Here is an 18,788-nt window from a genome sequence, read left to right on the forward strand (position 1 = left end):
TTCATAGACCAAGTCTTTCAATAAATGACCTCTTTTATAGCATTCTTGGTGTTAATACATATTAAAAAATTGTTATAACATTCTAACTTATTCTTCCAATGAACAATGTTTTGTTTAAAAAAGATGGGATAAAACATTTAACATTAGTGATAGACTCACACCAAAAGGAAATATGGTTCAAATCTAAAGTTTTACCTGAAGAAAGTGACATCCAATATAAATTTCTTCTTCAGATCCTTTAGTTTTTGTTTAAAAAAAATGTTTTATTCTCCAAATGAACAAAAATCAAATTTCATGGCGATTATATTTGTCAATCATTTGCAGGTTTTTTTTCTGTTACCGTTTGCACAACCCTCTTCTTATGTTGTCGATTTGTTTTTTAATACTTTGAATCAATTTGTGTTGTGAGTTCCCATCCAGACTGCAGCAATGCTGTGTAGACTTTTAGTTGTTACCGGCGTTAAGAGAACAAACCTGCGCCGCGCCGTTGGTCCACGGGGACTGGGATTGTCTTTTGGCGTAATGGTGTGTCAAGCGATTGCGGACGGCGTCAGAGGTGCCTGCAGAGCACGAGGTCAACGGCGGCCTCAACGTCTTCCAGCACGTAGGCGGGCTCCAGCAAGCCGGCCTCTGCACTCATGTCCCGGTGGCCGTGCAAGAAGATGTTCTCCCGGGCGGGCGCCGGTTTGTAGACGCCCGTGCACACCTGTTCACAGCATAGACGCAAAGCGTCAAAGCAGGGTTTTTTCTCGCTTGGAAACGATTGCCAAACGCACTTCAAAGCGGGCCATGTTCACACTGCAGCTTAGTTGTTTGTTTTTCTGATTCTTTCAGTTCAGTGCGAAAAGGACAATTAGAAATGTTTCCTCTTTGGTACATGGATTGATCGAAAGGTGACAAATAAAGCACACGAGACATCGGGAATGTAAAAAGACAACAGTAACCAAGTGAATGTTGTATGGCCTTACACAAAAGCCTTCAGATGGCCGTCAGGACGCATGAGGGAGAGGCTTCACCTTCGCCACTGTTAGCTTTGGAAATTGTTCCCGACTTTCAGATTGCTCCCATGACTGGCACGTTTACATTTGGAGCAAGAATGGGGACATCGCTACGACGAGGACCTTATTCCACTCGCGCCACTTGACATCCAATTGTGGATGCTGAACTCTTGCTCAGGAATGGGGGCTGGCAAAACAACTGTCGTTGAGAGCGCCAATGCTGGAGGGGCCTGAGCACGGTGTGTCTCGTTGTTGAGGCTGACAGCATTACATCAGCAACTGTTTGGGGTCATCACTGCAACGATAGCCGCCGGATAGTCGAGCGGGCTCGGGGGACGGGATCCTTGGATTCCGAGCGGGTCATGTCGTCACCACCTACCAGGACAGATCGACAGCGCGCGGCGAACGCCAGCTCCCCCTCGCCGGGCTCCCGGGCTGCCGTCTCAGCGGCGGCGCTATGTTGCTCAGACAGGTAGCGATTGTACAGGTTGGCACCATAAACATCCGTCATGGGGTTATCGCTGTAAAGAGCAGAAGAAATCCACTGGACGTCACTTAACATTTGTACAACTACCACCCAGTCAGATTTTGGCACCTAGGTCCTAACTGCGCAACATAACAGGATCATACAATATTAACATTCCGCTGACTTCATTCTAACAATTTGACAACACTGTCATCAGTGAACACCTGCCGACGCAGAGCTAAAATAGCGTTTTGATGAGTTACTTGTCTGTTGACAATGTTCCGAGCGCCACAGGCACCCACATTTCTCCAGAGCTCAAGCTACAGAATGAACAAAGGATGCTTCAATTGGACATAGGTTTACGCTAGTGCTCACCCGACGGCGTAGATGGTTTGGACCTTGTGGTGGCAGTTTCGGCGCATGAGCGCATGCTCGGCGAAGCGGTAGGTAAGCAGGCTGGGCTTCCCCAGCAGCGCCCGGTAGCTCAGCTCTCGTCCAGTCAACTTCTTGTACGCCGACTCCAAGCACAGCAGGAACATGCCGTGGCCAAAACTGCCACATGGACGCCACACGCACTCTTGTCATCACAGGGACTCTCATTTGCCAAACAGCACAGCTTCTGGACATACAAGCGAGAGCAAAGCAGCTTCTCCCTGGTCTCTGCCGTGCCCTGCTGAAGTTAAGCCTAAAAAAAACAGGTCATTCATCCTCACACATGTCAAACAACGCACCGGCCGTTGTGGACAGCGTGAGTGAGGTCGATTGTCGGAGCAGTTTCAACTCATATCTCAAAGCAGGCACCATTGTAGTCGTTCAGAGTTTCTGTGGGGCTCTTGCAACAATGCCATCGTGCACAACACTTTCGGTCTCATTGGTGACCGCGTGTGCAGGAGCAGCGCGCTCAATACGCGCACTATGCTGTAAGCCAGGGGTGGGCAATTCCGGTCCTCGAGGGGCGGTGTTCTGCATGTTTCCTATTTCATCCTGTTGCAACACACCTGATTCAAATGGTCAGATAATAAGCAAGGTCTGCAGAAGCTGGATAACAATCCTGATCATTTGAATCAGGTGTGTTGCAGCAGGGAGACCTATAAAACATGCAGGACATGAGCCCTCGAGGACCGGAATTGGCCACCCCTGCTGTAAGCGTTAGGCCTCGCACAACGTCATTACTGATTAGGTCAGGGGTCTCAAACTCCGACATGTTTTCCAAGTTTCCCTCGTTAAACACACCTGATTCAATTATCAGGCTCCTGCAGAACGTGAGGATGAACTGATCATTAGAATCAGCTGTGTTTAACGAGGGAAACTTGGAAAACATGTAGGAATGCGGCCCCCGAGGACTGGAGTTTGAGACCCCTGGATTATGTCATGCGTGTTGTAAACTAGTAGCGCTGCATGGCTTGCAGCAGCGTGTCCTGAACTCGTAGCGGCAAACATGTTGCTGCATTTTAAATCGGGGAATGAATAAAGAAAGACTCATATTCAAGAGTTTATGACAATGAGGAAAGACAACAGCAGTCAGGTAAGCAAGGCAACTTAACCCCTCCCTTTTTATGGTTAGGCTACCCATTGCCCTTCTTCTGTGGTTAATTTTGTATGGAATGAAAATCTCGCACAATGCCGAATTAAAACGTGCACAGGTCTTCGATACAGTCAGTACGCAAATGCGTGGTAAACTAGGGTTTATTATTAACATTTTACTGTTGTTTTGAAATGTACTAGTTGAAAACCACCAGCTGACTAGCGTTTCGTTTTTGTTTAGCCTGTGCAACTTAAGTCTGTTCAATTGAATCAACGGGGGAGAGAGTGTGAGAGCGGAAAGGGTGTTTTGTTGTCAATGTTTTGCTGTTGTTTCAAAAGTTGTAGTAGTTGAGAACCATCAGCTGACTAGCCTATTCGTTTAGCCCAGGGGTGGCCAACCCGCAGCTCGCGAGCCGCATGCGCCTCTTTGCCTGGTTTCATGCGGCTCTTTTACGTTTATCAACGTTTGTGTTTGTGGTTTGCTTCGCTTGAGTTCAATATGCTATTTTATGTCTATACGGCAGTGCTTCTCAAATAGTGGGGCGCGCCCCCCTTGGGGGGCGCGGTGCTATTCCTGGGGGGGCGCGTGTGACCCTGGGGAACAGGCTTTTTTTTTGGCAGTACTAGAATAAAGTGTAATTGCGCGTTTACTACAGCAGGGGGCAGTGGCGCTCTCATTGTTACTTCTGTCACGTTTGCGACAGTGCAACATTTTACGACTTACAAGACAAGTTAGGATAGTCACGGTAGGGAGGGGGGGCGCAAATAGTTTTCTTCTTGCTAGGGGGGGGCGTAACAGAAAATAATTGAGAAGCACTGCTATACGGCAACCTTGAGTGCCCTGAAAGGCGCCTTATAAATAAAATGTATTATTATTATTATTATTACTATTATTATTAATATAGTATTTCCGTCAAACGCATATGCGCATGAGGTGAAACCCATTTGAGGAACCAAATAGTGTCAATTTCACTCTCAAAATGGCAGGGAGAAAATACACAGCTAAACGAAAACAGAGTGGGAAAGTTTATATTTTTTTGTTGAACGCAATGGCAAGCTATTCTGCCTGACATGTCAGACCTCATAAGCGCATTTCAAAGCTTCAAATCTTCAGCGCCACTTCAGCTCACTTCATGCTTATATCGATAAGGGCTTTCCAAAAGGGACAGAATTTCGCAAGCGCAAGTTGGACACTTTGAAAAATCAGGAAGAAAAACAGGTAGAGTTTTTCCCAAAAATTACGAAGCACTCAGACTGCCACGCTTGCATCGCATCAATTGGCTTGGAACATTGCACGGGCTAAAATGCCATTCGTTAAAAAATGCCTCAGTGACAATGTTGAAATCTTGTCTCCTGAAAACAACAAACTAAAACAAATGGTATCAGACATCCTACAAAAATAATTGCTTCGAGTAGCAACAACGAAATACAAGCCAGATTTGAAGACGATTGTTCAAGGCAAGGAATGCACTAAGCAAAATGCATAGTAAGTGAAAAAACGCTATTGTAAATTATTATGTTTTTGTTCGTGGACTTTGTTGAACTGAGAGTTTGTGTGTGAGACAGTGCACACAATGTTCATTGTTGAAAACAGGGCTGTGGACTCGGTCGGATTTTTGCACCGAGTCCGGCTGTCCATTTTTTCTGTTAATTCATGTGACTGCTTAGTCTTTATTCAAGGCTAATTTAGATCAAATCTAAATAATTACAACAGTTTTGTGATGGCTTTGTCTTTATTAAACATATAAACGAATACAATAAACAGATACTTTCAAGTTTTAATCATTAATTACACCATTATAGCTCAGACATTTATCTAAACACAAATAATTAGTGACGACCCCTTATTTGGAAAGCGAAAAACCCATGTCGTACGGCGTCAGCACTATGTTGTTTTCAATAAAAACATGAACTCACGTTTGCGTCAGTCAATTTTAAGTTTTATAAAGGATTATTCTCATTTGATGCCATCCGCGTTCTGCCATTGAAGCGGGGTGCATTCAAAGACCAGTCGTACAGACGGAACACTCATTCACTTCACCAAAACGCAACAATATAATTACGTGAGCTCTTTGCAAAAACATCGATGCAAAGAAACTCCTCTTTTTGGGTACAGGCTACAAGGAGACTTTCTACTTAATTGTGATCATCATTCATTCATCCATCCATCCATTTTATTTTATTACTCAGGTATTTTCAAAGCAAATTAATATTGTTGCATTTATTAATTTGCTTTAACATAACAGCGCAATATAATTAAAAGCTGACACGATAGCAATGTCAAACGTGTTCATTTAAGAAAAAGCCACACACGTTTTGTGATCAAATCTTTCATAACGAGAATGATGTGTGAATTGATTTTACAATTTTTATCCCCCCTCCCCACCATCTGTCACTTTGCTTGGGACAAAAGGAGCCTTCAGAACTGAAATTTTGTCTCAATTATTCATTCAAATCAATTCACTCAAATCATTCTCGTTATGAAAGATTTGATCACAAAACGTTTCCGTCTGTACGACTGGTTTTTGAATGCACCCCGCTTCAACGGCAGAACGCGGATGAATTTAAAGACATCAAATGAGAATAATCCTTTATAAGAATTAAAATTGACTGACGCAAACGTGAGTTCTTCATGTTTTTATTGAAAACAACATAGTGCTGACGCCGTACGATGCCGTACGACATCGGTTTTTTCGCTATAATTCGGTATAATTTGACGTAGTCCAAACGCACCCAAAGTTGAGGTTTCATGGGAATATTATTGTCATAATTGTCTGCACCATATATGATATTTGTTTAATGGTAGTTATTGATAGATCTTGAAGATGTCAAGTTATAGGTGCATATAGCATGTTCATTGTAAGAGGGGAAGAGATGTTGTGTATTTTGGGCTAACTCAAATTCCGTAGTAGAAAAAACCCGGAAGTGGGATGGGCGCATTCTGTGTTGTTGTGATATGCCCTGTGAACGCACTGTGAGTAAGGAATAGGGATGGGCGATACCAATGATTTTGGAATCGATTCGATACCAAGTATTTCCTACCCAAAACACCCGATATTCGATCCGATATCGTACCCGAAGTGTAATTTCCCGCCAAAAAAACAATTTAAATGCAGTGGCATTCTTGCTCTTGGAGAGTCATCTATTGAATTTTGTAGAAAAAAGTATTACGTCATGTACATGAATTATTAACCTTTTTAGACATTAGTGCAGGGGTGGGCAAACTACGGCCCGCGGGCCACATCCGGCCCACGGGACCGTTTAATCCGGCCCGCCAACCCTGAACAAATTGTATTATTAAACTTTTTTTTTTTGGTCATTTTGCCTGCAATGACTGCGTCTTCCCAGTAGATGGCGAAGCGCTCGCCTGCGCATTTACTACCGGAAGCCGTGTCAGAAAGCTCGGTGCACACTCACAAGTGCGTGTACGTACTCAGTAGTACGGACTTGGCGCACTCTCACTCTATTCGTATCAGTCCCGAATTTAGAGCGTGGGCTTTGACGACAGCATTCTTATAATTCGTGCGCTGAGCTTTCAGATGCAGTTTTGCGCTAAAGCCACCCACAAACCTTCCCCTGGAATCCTTCCATTAAAATGAGTGGCCCGAAAAAAATAAGTGAGTGCCGAATGTTAAAAAAGAGTGGCCAATTTGGCTCGACGTACGCGACGTGACGTTCAGCCACATCAACATCAACCCGTCACAGATCAAGGTAAACGGACCAACACCTCGGATCTCGCCTAAGAATTGCCACAACAAATTTTACTGCAGACTATGACGCACTAGCAAAAAAGGGAGACCAACAACACTGTTCCCACTGAAAATGAACGGGAGGCTCTCAAGTTTATTGTAAAAAAATGCATTTTGAATATGATTTGTACACATAGCAGGGATTGAAACTAGCGACCATTCTCATTTTCAAACAATGCAGGATGCTCAAGGACATTGATGCACCACCTATTTGCGACTAATCTTAACCTGTAAAGTTCTTAAGGCTTACTTTAAGGAAGTGTTTCCCGTTTCCTCACCTCTGTTACCAGGTGTTTGCGAGTTAAAACTCTGCTCTGATTTTCAGATACCCCTCACCGTGTTGCTGTTTTGATTACTTTATTTGGATGTATGCTTTCACCGATTCTTCAAGATGATGTATTTGGTCAGAATGTTTGCCGTTTGATGTGATCTCATAAGATAAACATCTTTCATTAATCTGACCTGCAGGCACTGAAGTGATGGAGATTGTTATTCATAATAACAGTGTCGTATTTTACGAGAATCACTGATAGCAGTTTTTTAGTGAATTATTATTTTTTTAATGCTGTTAATAAATGCATTTGTTTTCAAAAAACTTGTTTGGAATATCCATGCTTTACTACCTACTAAAGGCCAAGATCTTTTATGCAATGACCTTTACAGGTCGCTTATATGACTTCACACAACGCCTACGTCCATCTGCTCCTGGTCCGGCCCTCCGGTCCAAATTTAGAACCCAGTTCGGCCCGCGAGTCAAAAAGTTTGCCCACCCCTGCATTAGTGCATTAGTGGAAGATGCATATTAATAGTACAACTTTAATAAAAATGAGCTATTCTTTACTTTTTTCTCTCTCTCTCTCTGTTGTTGGGAAAAAGTTTTCTTTTAGTATAATCTAAAAAGAGACATGGTACCAACAGAGATGCAGGGCTTAATCGTCATGAGCAGCAAAACTATCAATTTGTAAAGCCACTGGATACTTACATTTAATATTGTAATACTTTAGTGTTGTTTATAGGAAGTGGAGTTACAAATAAAACGTATGGCGTTCGACCACAAATTGAAAAGGGGAAAACTTTATTTATAAATGACTGACTAAAGCGTAGTAATTATTGCTTCAAATAGCACATCAACCACAAATGCTTACGATTTTTGGTTAGCACCTGATACCTGGATATGTCTTGCCTTTCTGAAACGCTGCTTCTAAGGCACTTTGGTACCTTAGCCTCGGTGTGGCTGCAGGGTTTTCCGTCGCTGCCTTAGTGTCTGCGGCACGTTTCAACTGCAGCTCTTCATGAACCGTGGGGTGAATTTTGCTTAAATGTTTTGTCAAGTTTGTGGTGTTGCCACAATATTTAATTGTTTTGTGACATATTTCACATTTTGCCTCGTTGTTATTAAGTAAAATATAATATCCCCAAACCAGACTTCTCTTGCGTTCGGACTGGGCCGCCGCCGTGGCCATGCTTGTTTGTGTTTGTTTGGATTGGAACGGGGGGCGGAGGAGGAGGGCTTGGCTTGTGAGAAAAGGGGGCGGGAGCAGAGCAGAGCAGGACACGCCGGTGCAGCAGGCGGAAGGAAAAGTAGTGCTAGCATGAGTGCAAGTCGTCAAATTGGAGCAGAAAAAAATGAGGAAAAATATAATTAAATAATTGTAAGTATCGATATTTTAGCTAGGGAGATCGATACTCAAAAATGAGCAGCCTGGATCGATATATCGATATTTTGGTATCGATCCGCCCATCCCTAGTAAGGAATAAAGCAGTTATCATTCACGTCGTTGTCCGACCTATTCTTGCTATCTAAGAACCTGGAAAATAGTAAGGATATAACATATCACGGGTCATTACGGCGAGTTTGGTGGAGTTTTTACTGCTTCTTACAACTCCTACCGCGCTGACTGTAACGTGACACTCTCTGGCTGCGTCTTGCCTCTTTTTTTTTTATTGTCGGACTCGGTGGACTCGGTCAAAATCAGCACTGAGTCCGAGTCCGGCAAAAATGACCGAGTCCGACCGAGTCCGAGTCCCCGAGTCCGAACCGAGTCCACAGCCCTGGTTGAAAATGACTGGCCTGTGGTCTTAGTACTGTAGGCGTCAATTTCTGTCATTATCATGTTGGTGCGTGACATGAAAATGTCACAATAAATTTGGCTGAGCAGAGGTGTGTGTGTGTGTGAGGGTGGGGGGTATGATGTGGCTCTTTGCGGTAACAGTAAAAAATGTGGCTCTTAGTCTCTGACTGGTTGGCCACTGGGGGGGGGGGGTGAGAGGGAGGAAGGGGTGCCGTGCGTGTGAGACTGAGTGACAGACTGCGTGACTGGACGCTGCAATGAGGAGCAATCCATCTGTCTCCCGATGTTTTGTTGAATAAAGTTGTATTTGTTCATTCGTGTAGATGCAGTTACTGAGTAGGAGGTGGAGCAACTGATTATTAAAAACTAGCGCATTGGCCCGAATATAAGACGGTGTTTTTTGCATTCAAATAAGACTGAAGAAGTGAGGGTCGTCTTACATTTGGGGGCTATACATTATACCCATTTACAACGCTAGATGGCGCCAGATATCTTTAAAGCGAATGCTGAACTTAACTCCCCAGGCCAAAGCGAACCCCTGTCACGAAGAATAAAAATAAAAATACCGGTAGCAGTTTGCATTATTTTATTGCAATGTTTTTCCTTTTTCAGGTTTGTTTCAAGACTTCAGTTACAGTTAGACTTCACATTGATGGTTAATGCAGTTATTGCAATGTTGTTGTTTTATCACAGTAGATTGATTTATTTACATTTCAAAAGCAAGAAGCCATTCATTTACAAATGTGATTGCACTTCACCCGGGGGTGAAAAGAGCATAACCATCTGAGCCAACCCCCTATACAGTCCTCAAGCTCCCCAACAATAGCGGCAGCAGTTTTCATTATTTTATTGCAATGTTTTTCCTTATTTAGATTTGTTCCCAGACTACAGTTAGACTTCCCTTTGATGGTTAACGCGGTTATTGCAATTTTGTTGTTTTATCACAGTAGATTGGTTTATCTACATTTCAAAAACCAGAAGCCATTCATTTACAAATGTGATTGCACTTTAGTTTACATATTTAAATGTTCAGATATTAAGATGTGATAGACAGTTTTTGCATGCTTTGAGGCAAAATAACATGCTTTTTCTCTCGAATATATATTATAATCATTTGTTTCAGATGTACTGTAATTTTTTTCTGTATAAAAATTAAATTTTGTGTTCAAAAAGTCTCTTTTCAAACTTGAGTCTTGAAAAAGAGGGAGTCGTCTTATAATCAGGGTGGTCTTATATTCGTGCCAATATGGTAATTGTTCATTCTAGTCTTCGGGGAGGGGGCTTGACATATTTTTGCCTAAGGCCTCATGAAGGTCTAAACCAGTTCTGCGCATGTGGATTCAGTCAATGGAACAGTTGCATTTGTTGTTTTTTTTCTTACCGCGGCGAGGGTGCCTCGGCCATCCACAGCAGGTCCATGTTGCAGGCCAGCACGGGCAGCTGGGCCGGCGACCAATCGTAAGCAGCCGACGGACGTCCGTTGGTCAGCAGCACGTCCACCAGCAGCTGAAGATTGGTCTCCCAGCGCACTGGCTCGCCAAACAGCAGCACGGCTGTCGAAAACCACGAGGCATCAACAATAAAGCGCTAGAAGGGATCCAAAACATAAGGCGCACGTGTAGTGCTCTTACCTTCAATTTGGGGGAACTTGTGAGCAACCTCGGACTGCAACACAAAAGAAACCACTTAGCACTTCAAACCGAGAGCATTCATCAATGGGGTTGGAACCAGAAACGATTCATATCAACTTTTACCTCACGGAGAGCTCGATCGATTACCACCGACGACCGCTATCGTTGCGCACACTGCCATCGATGGCGCATTCCGTTAAAGTCTCAGAAATGTCCACAAATAGTTTTTTACTATTGGAAACGTTCCTTTTGACATACTATGGGCATTTAATTTCCTGACTGCGGAGCGAATGCTTCCGTCAACCAATATTTCTCAGCCACGTTGTTGGCTTGCTATGATGCGAAAGAAAACATTCTGATTGACGTTGACTGTAACAATCCATATTTGTGGCAGCGGCTTAAGAGCTCTCTGAGAACAACCTGCAACCACGCAAAACGGCGTAATCCATCGCTGAAGCTTCGCTGAAGCCCCTCACACAAGTCAGCGACCTTGTGTCTTTTATAGGCTATGTGTTTGGAGGTTTTGTTTTGGTTACTTTACATATGTTGTACTCTTGTTGACCTACGCACTGTACATTATATCTACATTTTATACTTGACATACTTTTTCGTTTGTGGTTTTGCTCACGATGGTGACGTTTGACTAATTGAATGCAGTGAGGCATGTACTTCAGTGGCGGACGTACGTCTGCTCTGGGCATCCTGCTGTGGTCGACCATGTCCAGCAGAGGATACTGTTCTCGGAGCTGATCCATGCTCACCACCTTCTTGAAACCCAGACTGACTCGCGGGGGTCAAGGGCTCGGCTACAAAGTGGTGGGCGGTGCCCGGTTCGACTGCCAGTCAAGCCGAAGAAAGGATACGAGTGCGCGATATCCGTGATCGGTCCTTGTCCGGACACCAGCACGCACTTGTCGTGGAAATTCGTCAATGTTTGCAGAGGACTGTAGGACAAAACCACTTGGTCGGGACTAATCTGCGCACACAGGTCACAACTGTGATCCGATCGCAACACAGAAAACAGAACCCGTTCAACGCACGCACGGGCATACAAACGTCTCGTCACCCACCTGCACGCCGAGCAGTGACGACAGCTGTTGCGCTTTGCGTTCGGGCCGACAATTTGAGGCGTTGGTGACGAACACAACGGGTAGCAGGAAGTCGCCGCTGCAGTTGAGCAGCTTCCGGAAGGCTCGCCGTGCCGCCGGGAGGACTGAGCCGCCGCGCACAAGCACGCCATCCACGTCCAGCAGGATGCCAGCCTCGCACCGAGGGGATGGCGGCAGGTGGTGCTGCTGCTGGCACAACACAGGGCGACACCTCCGACTGTGCTACTCTTGTCTTTCAACCCTTTTCATCTCCCCTCACCGGCTGACAGAAATATCGGTAGGCAACAATTTACACTTAATAGGACTCTCAAAGCTGAAACGCAATCAAGTTACAACAGACCCATCGTGTCAGGTAGCCTTTCAAATCCTACAACTTCCTGATTACAGCAAATTAAAGAAGCACGAGGTGAAACGAGACAACAGCAAGAGCCGGCGACTCGCCTGGATCTGTCCACCATTACCGCTTAAATTACCACCATTCATTTTCTACTATTTTCTACTTCCTCCATCATGCAGGCGCACTGACCTGCAGAGCGTCGGTGCAGCGCGCCACTGTCCTGAGCGCGTGCTGCAGGCGCGCGCACCACATGACGACAAAGACGTTAATGCTGCCCATCGTGCAGCCGCCAAACGTCTTAACGAAGTGCTGCCATGTGACATGTTCGTGTGCCATGTGGGGGCGGGGCTACCGCACAACAGTCAGAGTGCTGAGGAAATAATTAATGTCTTAAGATGCTAGATGGGGATTTCACAGCATAGCACGTGACGCCCATTCACCACCCTTGGCCCGAGTTGCCAGTGCTGACAAAAGGTTGCTTGTGTCTGATTGACTGCTGCTGACTTGGCTTAGATCGCCGCCTCACATGCGACCCGTCACATGCGCAACCCGTCACATGCCCCGTTGCTCATGCCGCAATCAAGCGACCTGCACGCTAGCCCAGTTGTCGGTTCCCGTTGGAAATCCCGTTAGCACGTCGGCTACTCGGGAGAGCCCCAACGTTGCCATTTTTTGTCAGCTGTGGGCATGAGAAGCCCTTTGAGATGTTTATGTGATTAAGGGCAAAAAAAGCAACTTGACTTCACTGACTGCTCAACTGTCTACTTGAGGCCCGACCACAAAAGCGAGGTAAAGTTCAACGATGCATTCTGCACGTCGCGGTCGTCTGACCATGGCTGCCATTTTGATTCATCTTGCCTTTGGGGAATCGCAATGAAGCGGCAAAGTCCAGCCGTACCGTTTGCGCTCACCGTGGATGACCAAAAATGACCTCGCCGCGGTCCACTGCTGGCACTCTGATGATGCAATTTTCACTCCACGGCAAGTGGCGACAAGACGCTCGTCTGCACTTAATCGCTTTCTGAAGAACAAATTTTATTGTGGGGAAAAATAAAAAAACATTCAAATTGAGAAAGTTCTGCAAATAAAGACCACCGCTATGAGACAGGCGAGTGTGGGGGAGGTCCGCATGTCACAGTCCCAGCAGCGTTCTGGCTTCCTGATTTTGCTGCTGCAAAGTTTCACTGGCATACCGCTGCAGCAGCTCCATCTTCTTCCGGCGGACCAGAGCCTCCTCCACCTGTTGCACAGGCATACAATCAAGGTGAGCGCAGGCACCATTTGCGCGTTTTGCTACGTGTTGCATGCGTGCACGTGCGTTACCTCTTTTTGCGAGGGAACGGGGACGTGTGCGAAGAAGGCCACGCCCCCCTCGCCTTCCTCCAGAGTCTCCTGGTCGTGCTCGTCGTCCTCGGGCTGGCGCACAAAGGCCCACAAAACAAACAGGCACGCGCCTGGTTATGCTTGACATAACCAGCAGGGGGCGTCATGTGACAAGTTTATGTTTGAGCTGCTGCGTGCGTGAAGACCTGGCGGTTGTTGACGCAATAGATGCTGGGCTCGTAGTCCTCGTTGTCTTCCGGCACTTTGTTGTCCCCTGAAGGGAGACATTGGCAATCCGCCCTCCACTTGTGTATCGCCTCGGCCATGGCTACAACCACACAAGTACACACATTCTAAGTGGAGCCGAATACATGCGTTTGGAAAAAAACTGCCAAGTGACAGCCACCTCGCTTCTTGTGTAGGATTTCCATCGGAACCAGGACGCCGTCGTCTTCGTCTCGGTAGCCATAGTACTCAGCGTCCACGTCCTTCATCAGCTCACCGCGAGTCTTGCGTAGCTCGGGAGCGGCTGGCCGCACACGCGACACACACACCACACCCAACACATGCGCACACACATACGCACGTAAGCAAACACGCACGCGCCCACACACACCTAAATGAGCATTTGCATTTGAGCATGTGAGCTGTACATCACATCGGGCTAGCATGGAAGCGCGAGGGCATGTACTTACGTTCTTTCTCAAAGAGTTCTCGTACTCCGGGCAGATCTCTGGCTGCCCCAAAGTATTTGTAGCCACGATTGCCAGGAACTGCCCGGCCCTCGTGATCCAGCATCCTGGGCCCAAAGCGCTGCAACACACACAGACAGAGAGACACTGGCCGTGAGATACGCTGGACAGGGCCATTCAAGGGCACATGCGGCATAGGTGCCGACCTTATAGTCCGAGCCTCCCAGCTCTCGAATGCGATATTCCCAGTGCCGTTTTTCCCTTAGCAGCTTGTTGATCTCGTCGTTCAGATCTCGAATCTTGAACTCGCCCAGACCCGCTGTGTACGCACAAAAAGACAAAGACATGTCAGACAGACAGCTGGGCCGGTCCCGCTGGTGCTCGGACTGACCGTTTTGAATCTGAGCCACTTTTTTGGCAACCTCACTGATGATCTGAAAGACGCACGCAAACAGACACGTTGGAAGCGGATGCCGTGGAGCCGGCGTTCAGTCGTGCACCAACAGGCGAGCGGGTGCACCTACCTGTCTTCTCCACTTCTCCGCTTTGGGAAGATCGTTGCACTCGGACGCCAGGAAAGGTCGACGCTCCTGCGCGCACCCACACACACACACAAAATTATTCTTAAGGGTAAAGCCAGGTAAAGGCGCATGGAGGTCCAGCGTATGAGATGCAACCAACCTTGACTTTTCCTCCCTCCAGCTGAGCTTGTCGGAAGCGAGCCAAGGCCGTCCTGAAACAAAACAGGAATATAAAATATCAAGGCCGCGGTGACACCGGCAGCAGGTTGAGCATTTGACGACGTTGCAGCGCATTTTGAAAAAGGGCACATTGACGCCTGCGGTCGTCAGCATAACCACCGACGACCTCCACCTACCTGCCTTTGACCAACTAAAGAGCATCCCGGACGGACGGCCATGGTAATAAAACAACAAAAACTGCGGTATTTGCAGAACGATTCTTGATGAGCATTAGCGCACACTTGAACCTTCCCGAGACTTCTCGACATTGCACAATTGACATGATCACATTTCTCACCGACTCTCGCTTTACTTTTACATTTTGTTCTAAAGTCTTGGTTGCCGTAGAACTCGAGCGGCTCCAACAACTGGACTCATTTGTGTGTGTGCGTGCGTGCGTGCATGCATGCCTACTCACATGGCCTTCTCAGCATTTCGAGCCTGTGTAGAGACATACAGGTTTCAAATGTGTCATTAAACAACATTACAACTCCACCGTCACAGATAACCAACAATGATCATATTTGCTCAATTTACACCAAACGCTCAATTGTGGTCAAAGACTACAAATGATCGACACCAACATAATCTTTGGCCGGTTGTGCATGCAAATAGAGCTCCACTCCTCTCGCTAAAGTAAATTTGAGCAGGTTCGAACAAATGGGTGCACTACATTTGCCAACCCACGCGTCCATCATTTTGTGACGTTTGCGACATGCATTTATGTCCCTTGTAATGTCCGGGTCTCCGTAGTTAATCGTGCAAAAGAGATAAAACGACAATTATGCAGGTCAGGTGTGACCCGCACAAGAACAACTCGTCGACAAATACGATGAGATAACATTGGCCGTGTGACCGAGTTGTGGCAAAGCCTAGGACAAAGTGGACGACCACGCTCGACTCATCACAATGCAAATGAATGAACAAATCAGCTACGATCAGGCTAGAAATTCAAAATCACCACTCGGACAGTCACTAGACGCTGGCAAGTTCGCTTCATTTAAACGTTTATAAGTGTAAGTTGTAAGTGTTGATGCGGTTCTTACCATAGCCCCTGTCGAATGTTCGGGGGACCTCGATGTGCTAAATCGGTAATTGTCTTCTGGGACAAAAGCCTTAGAATAACGCCACTAACACGCCGAGTTAAACAGGAAGTGGCGAGCGCTCAACTTCCGTATTCAGGGGCCGAGAGGCTGGCGCCCAAAAGACTGCCCTCTATAGGAAGTAACGAAATGGAAAGCCTCAAAACCAGGAATGAGTAAACGTGTGTGTGTGTGTGTGTGTGTGTGTGTGTGTGTGTGTGTGTGTGTGTGTGTGTGTGTGTGTGTGTGTGTGTGTGTGTGTGTGTGTGTGTGTGTGTGTGTGTGTGTGTGTGTGTGTGTGTGTGCGTGCGTGTGTGTGTTGGGTGGGGTTTGGCTCGGTGGGGGCTGTTGATTTTCCATCCACCTGCTTCCAGTCTTTCGGCCGTGGCCTCAACCTTTGGCCGAGTTCTTGGCTGCTTCTCGTGCCGCTCTCCCTCTGGAACCTCTGCTGGTTTTAGTGTACTTCCTGTGTTATGTATTGACTTGGAAGTGTTGTTTCTCGTTTGCATATTGCATTGTTTGGTATGCTCTACTTTTTGTTGCCCTTCTCCGTGCGGTGTGGAGGTGTGATTGGTCAGCGGATGAATATCATTGTGATGAGGCTTGTTCAGGAAATAAAAACACGCTAACAAAAGTAACGTGAATCTGTGCTCTTTACAAAGGTTATGTAAGAGAATAAACATAACATCCTGTAAACATTTTTCTCCATTCTTGCACAACCGACCTTCTGCATTCATCCACTTCACCCTCTGTCGCACAATTTGCCATTTTGTACGGAATTACGTGAAGTTTTGGGTGTGACATAAACTGTTAGCCGAGATGTGAACTTGTGATCATGCTGCATTTATCAATCTCATTAATATTTAATTAGCTTAATGTTACATTTACTCGCCACATACCATGCATTTGTTTATTCTTTCTACGTTCCATGCACTTACTTACTTCCGTCACATTCTCATGCTTCTAACCCAGGGGTCGGCAACCCAAAATGATCAAAGAGCCATATTGACCCCCCCCCCAAAAAGAAACATACCTGTCTGGAGCTGCGAAAATCTAAAAGCTTTTTATAAGGCAACATAGACTGTCAATACATGAGCTGTATGCCTACTATAAAAATAATTAAGTAGGCTACAAATACAAAGCAACAAAGCGATGCAAAACATCGCCCCTGGATAGCCAGCGGACTTTGTTGTGCAGCAAGAGATCGGCATATTCGCTGTCAACTTCATCTCGCAATTCACGGAACTGACGGCGGTTTAATGCTTTTGCGATTATTTTGTTCAGAATATGGATGACAAGGTTCATTACCTTCATATAGGGGTGTAACGATACATCGATCCACATCGATTACCGTTTTTTTCCGTGTATAGTGCGCCCCCATGTATAATACGCACCCTAGAAATGGCATGCTGATGCTGGAAAAAAGCCTGTACCCATGTATAATACGCACTCAATTTTTATGAATTTCTTTTAATTTATTTTTTTTTTTTTTTAAGTCCCAATGATCGTCACACACGCAGGGAGGCAATTGGTCCCATTTTTATAGTCTTTGGTATGGTCTTAACTAGGCTGGATGTATATTTTTTTGTTGGCGTTGATCTCTCCGACTGCCCGTAAAGGCCCCACCGCGCTCAGTGCGCACATTTGAAAAAGGCGTGCGGACGTGAAAAAGGCAGCTCTGTATGGGAGAGACGTTGAAGAGGAATAAAAACACCCTTGGAAACCAAAACTTCCCCCTCGTCGTGACTCGGAGCCGCAACAAATGTTTCGGATTTGTGTAGGGTACATTGTGACAGACAGCAAACGAGCAGGTGATCGAGCAAGCGTCTGATACGAGAGCATTGCGGTCGCATGGAGCGTGTTTGAAGTGAACAGCAGAGAAGAAAGGAACAAGGCAAAGTGTATTACCTGTAATACGGATTTAGGTAGAGAACTGAACTCTCGCTCTTTATATAGCTGACGTGTCTTGTGCATCCGTTCTGCGCATCTGTAATGGCGGCCTCCGTATGATATCCGGTTTGCGTGTGTGCGCGTGTGCGTGTGTGCGCGTGTGTGCGAGAGAGAGCGAGAGAGAGAGTGCGAGAGAGAACGCTCAACCGTAGCGCGCCGCCGACCGCCCAACTGCACCGCGCTGGTCGCATTATTGTGACAGAGCCGTCGCTGAAATTTAGAAGATATTTTTAAAGTCCTGATGTACTTTCTAAAATGTAAGTGGACCTCAGTGCGCACTGCGCAGGGAGCTTAATTTGGTGCGGTCGCGCAACCGCAGCGCGCCGGGCGCTCACTGTCGCATTGCTTAAAGAGCGCCTTTGTGTTTTAGGATGAACAGCAGAGACGAAAGGAACAAGGCAAAGTGTTGTGAAATAAAATATGACCGACCTGTAATACGCATTTTGTTATTTGCTGATTGAAACTGCTAATTAAACTGTGAATTGAAACTAATAGGTGGAGAACTGAACTCTCGCTCTTTATATAGCTGACGTGTCTTGCGCAACCGTTCTGCGCATCTGTAATGGCGGCCTCCGTATGACGTCCGGTCCGCGATGGAGATTAAAAAACAAACAATATTTGACAATAACACACCATCAAGGATTGCACCATCGCATCAAACGATGTGTCGTCAATTATGAATTTTACTGACTAAGTGTGTTGGGCAGGATGGCTGAATGCGATGCGCGATTGACAACAAACAAGAAGAAAGGTGATTTCAAGTTTTATTTCGAGGGAGATTTGTCATGTCTCGTCCCCAGTTTTGCTATGTGTCTAGGTTGCCATAGTTTCTGTTCGCGTCGCCCTCTCTTCCTGTGTCACCTCAATTGATGTAACGTGTTTTGTATTTAAGTCCTGTCTGCCCCTCGCTCACCTTCGGATCATTGCATGTCTTACTGTCATGATGTGGTTTCTGTTCCTGTCTTTGGTAATGTCACCCTGTCTTTTTGTTCCACGACTTTGTCGGTCAGTCCTGTTGTTGGTTTTGTTGTACTATGACTTTCTTTAAAAAATTAAAAAATAAAATAAAAATCTGAATTTTTTTTGTACCCATGTATAATGCACACCCCAGATTT

At 45.9% G+C, this 18,788-nt stretch overlaps 2 protein-coding genes across 9 annotated transcripts; both read right to left on the bottom strand.

Moving 5' to 3' along the window:
- Positions 1 to 15: 15 nt before the first annotated feature.
- LOC133162227 (haloacid dehalogenase-like hydrolase domain-containing 5) lies at positions 16 to 12,907 on the bottom strand. Of its 7 annotated transcripts, none has more exons than XM_061291272.1 (9): positions 12,785 to 12,907; positions 11,511 to 11,735; positions 11,304 to 11,435; positions 11,127 to 11,220; positions 10,441 to 10,474; positions 10,191 to 10,362; positions 1,840 to 2,016; positions 1,378 to 1,519; positions 16 to 706 (listed from the first exon to the last, which is right to left on the bottom strand). In XM_061291272.1, exons 2-9 carry the CDS (start codon positions 11,678 to 11,680, stop codon positions 551 to 553), a joined length of 1,077 nt encoding a protein of 358 aa, XP_061147256.1. In that variant the 5' UTR covers positions 11,681 to 11,735; positions 12,785 to 12,907; the 3' UTR covers positions 16 to 550. The 7 variants fall into 7 exon arrangements, with proteins under 7 accessions (XP_061147256.1, XP_061147254.1, XP_061147251.1 ...); XM_061291270.1 differs by lacking the exon at positions 12,785 to 12,907 and adding an exon at positions 12,076 to 12,747 and having other exon boundaries at positions 11,304 to 11,384; positions 11,511 to 11,738; XM_061291267.1 differs by lacking the exon at positions 12,785 to 12,907 and adding an exon at positions 12,076 to 12,741.
- Positions 12,901 to 15,917, bottom strand: isy1 (ISY1 splicing factor homolog). 2 transcript variants are annotated; one of them, XM_061291273.1, is made up of 11 exons: positions 15,688 to 15,917; positions 15,060 to 15,082; positions 14,583 to 14,634; positions 14,426 to 14,491; positions 14,293 to 14,335; positions 14,108 to 14,220; positions 13,905 to 14,022; positions 13,616 to 13,825; positions 13,416 to 13,537; positions 13,210 to 13,302; positions 12,901 to 13,126 (listed from the first exon to the last, which is right to left on the bottom strand). In XM_061291273.1, the coding sequence occupies exons 1-11, from the start codon at positions 15,688 to 15,690 to the stop codon at positions 13,019 to 13,021; spliced, it is 951 nt and encodes a 316-aa protein (XP_061147257.1). In that variant the 5' UTR covers positions 15,691 to 15,917; the 3' UTR covers positions 12,901 to 13,018. The 2 variants fall into 2 exon arrangements, with proteins under 2 accessions (XP_061147257.1, XP_061147258.1); XM_061291274.1 differs by having other exon boundaries at positions 13,616 to 13,738; positions 15,688 to 15,896.
- Positions 15,918 to 18,788: the final 2,871 nt, after the last annotated feature.

The sequence above is a fragment of the Syngnathus typhle genome, linkage group LG11, assembly GCF_033458585.1.
Source record: "Syngnathus typhle isolate RoL2023-S1 ecotype Sweden linkage group LG11, RoL_Styp_1.0, whole genome shotgun sequence".
Taxonomy (NCBI): domain Eukaryota; kingdom Metazoa; phylum Chordata; class Actinopteri; order Syngnathiformes; family Syngnathidae; genus Syngnathus; species Syngnathus typhle.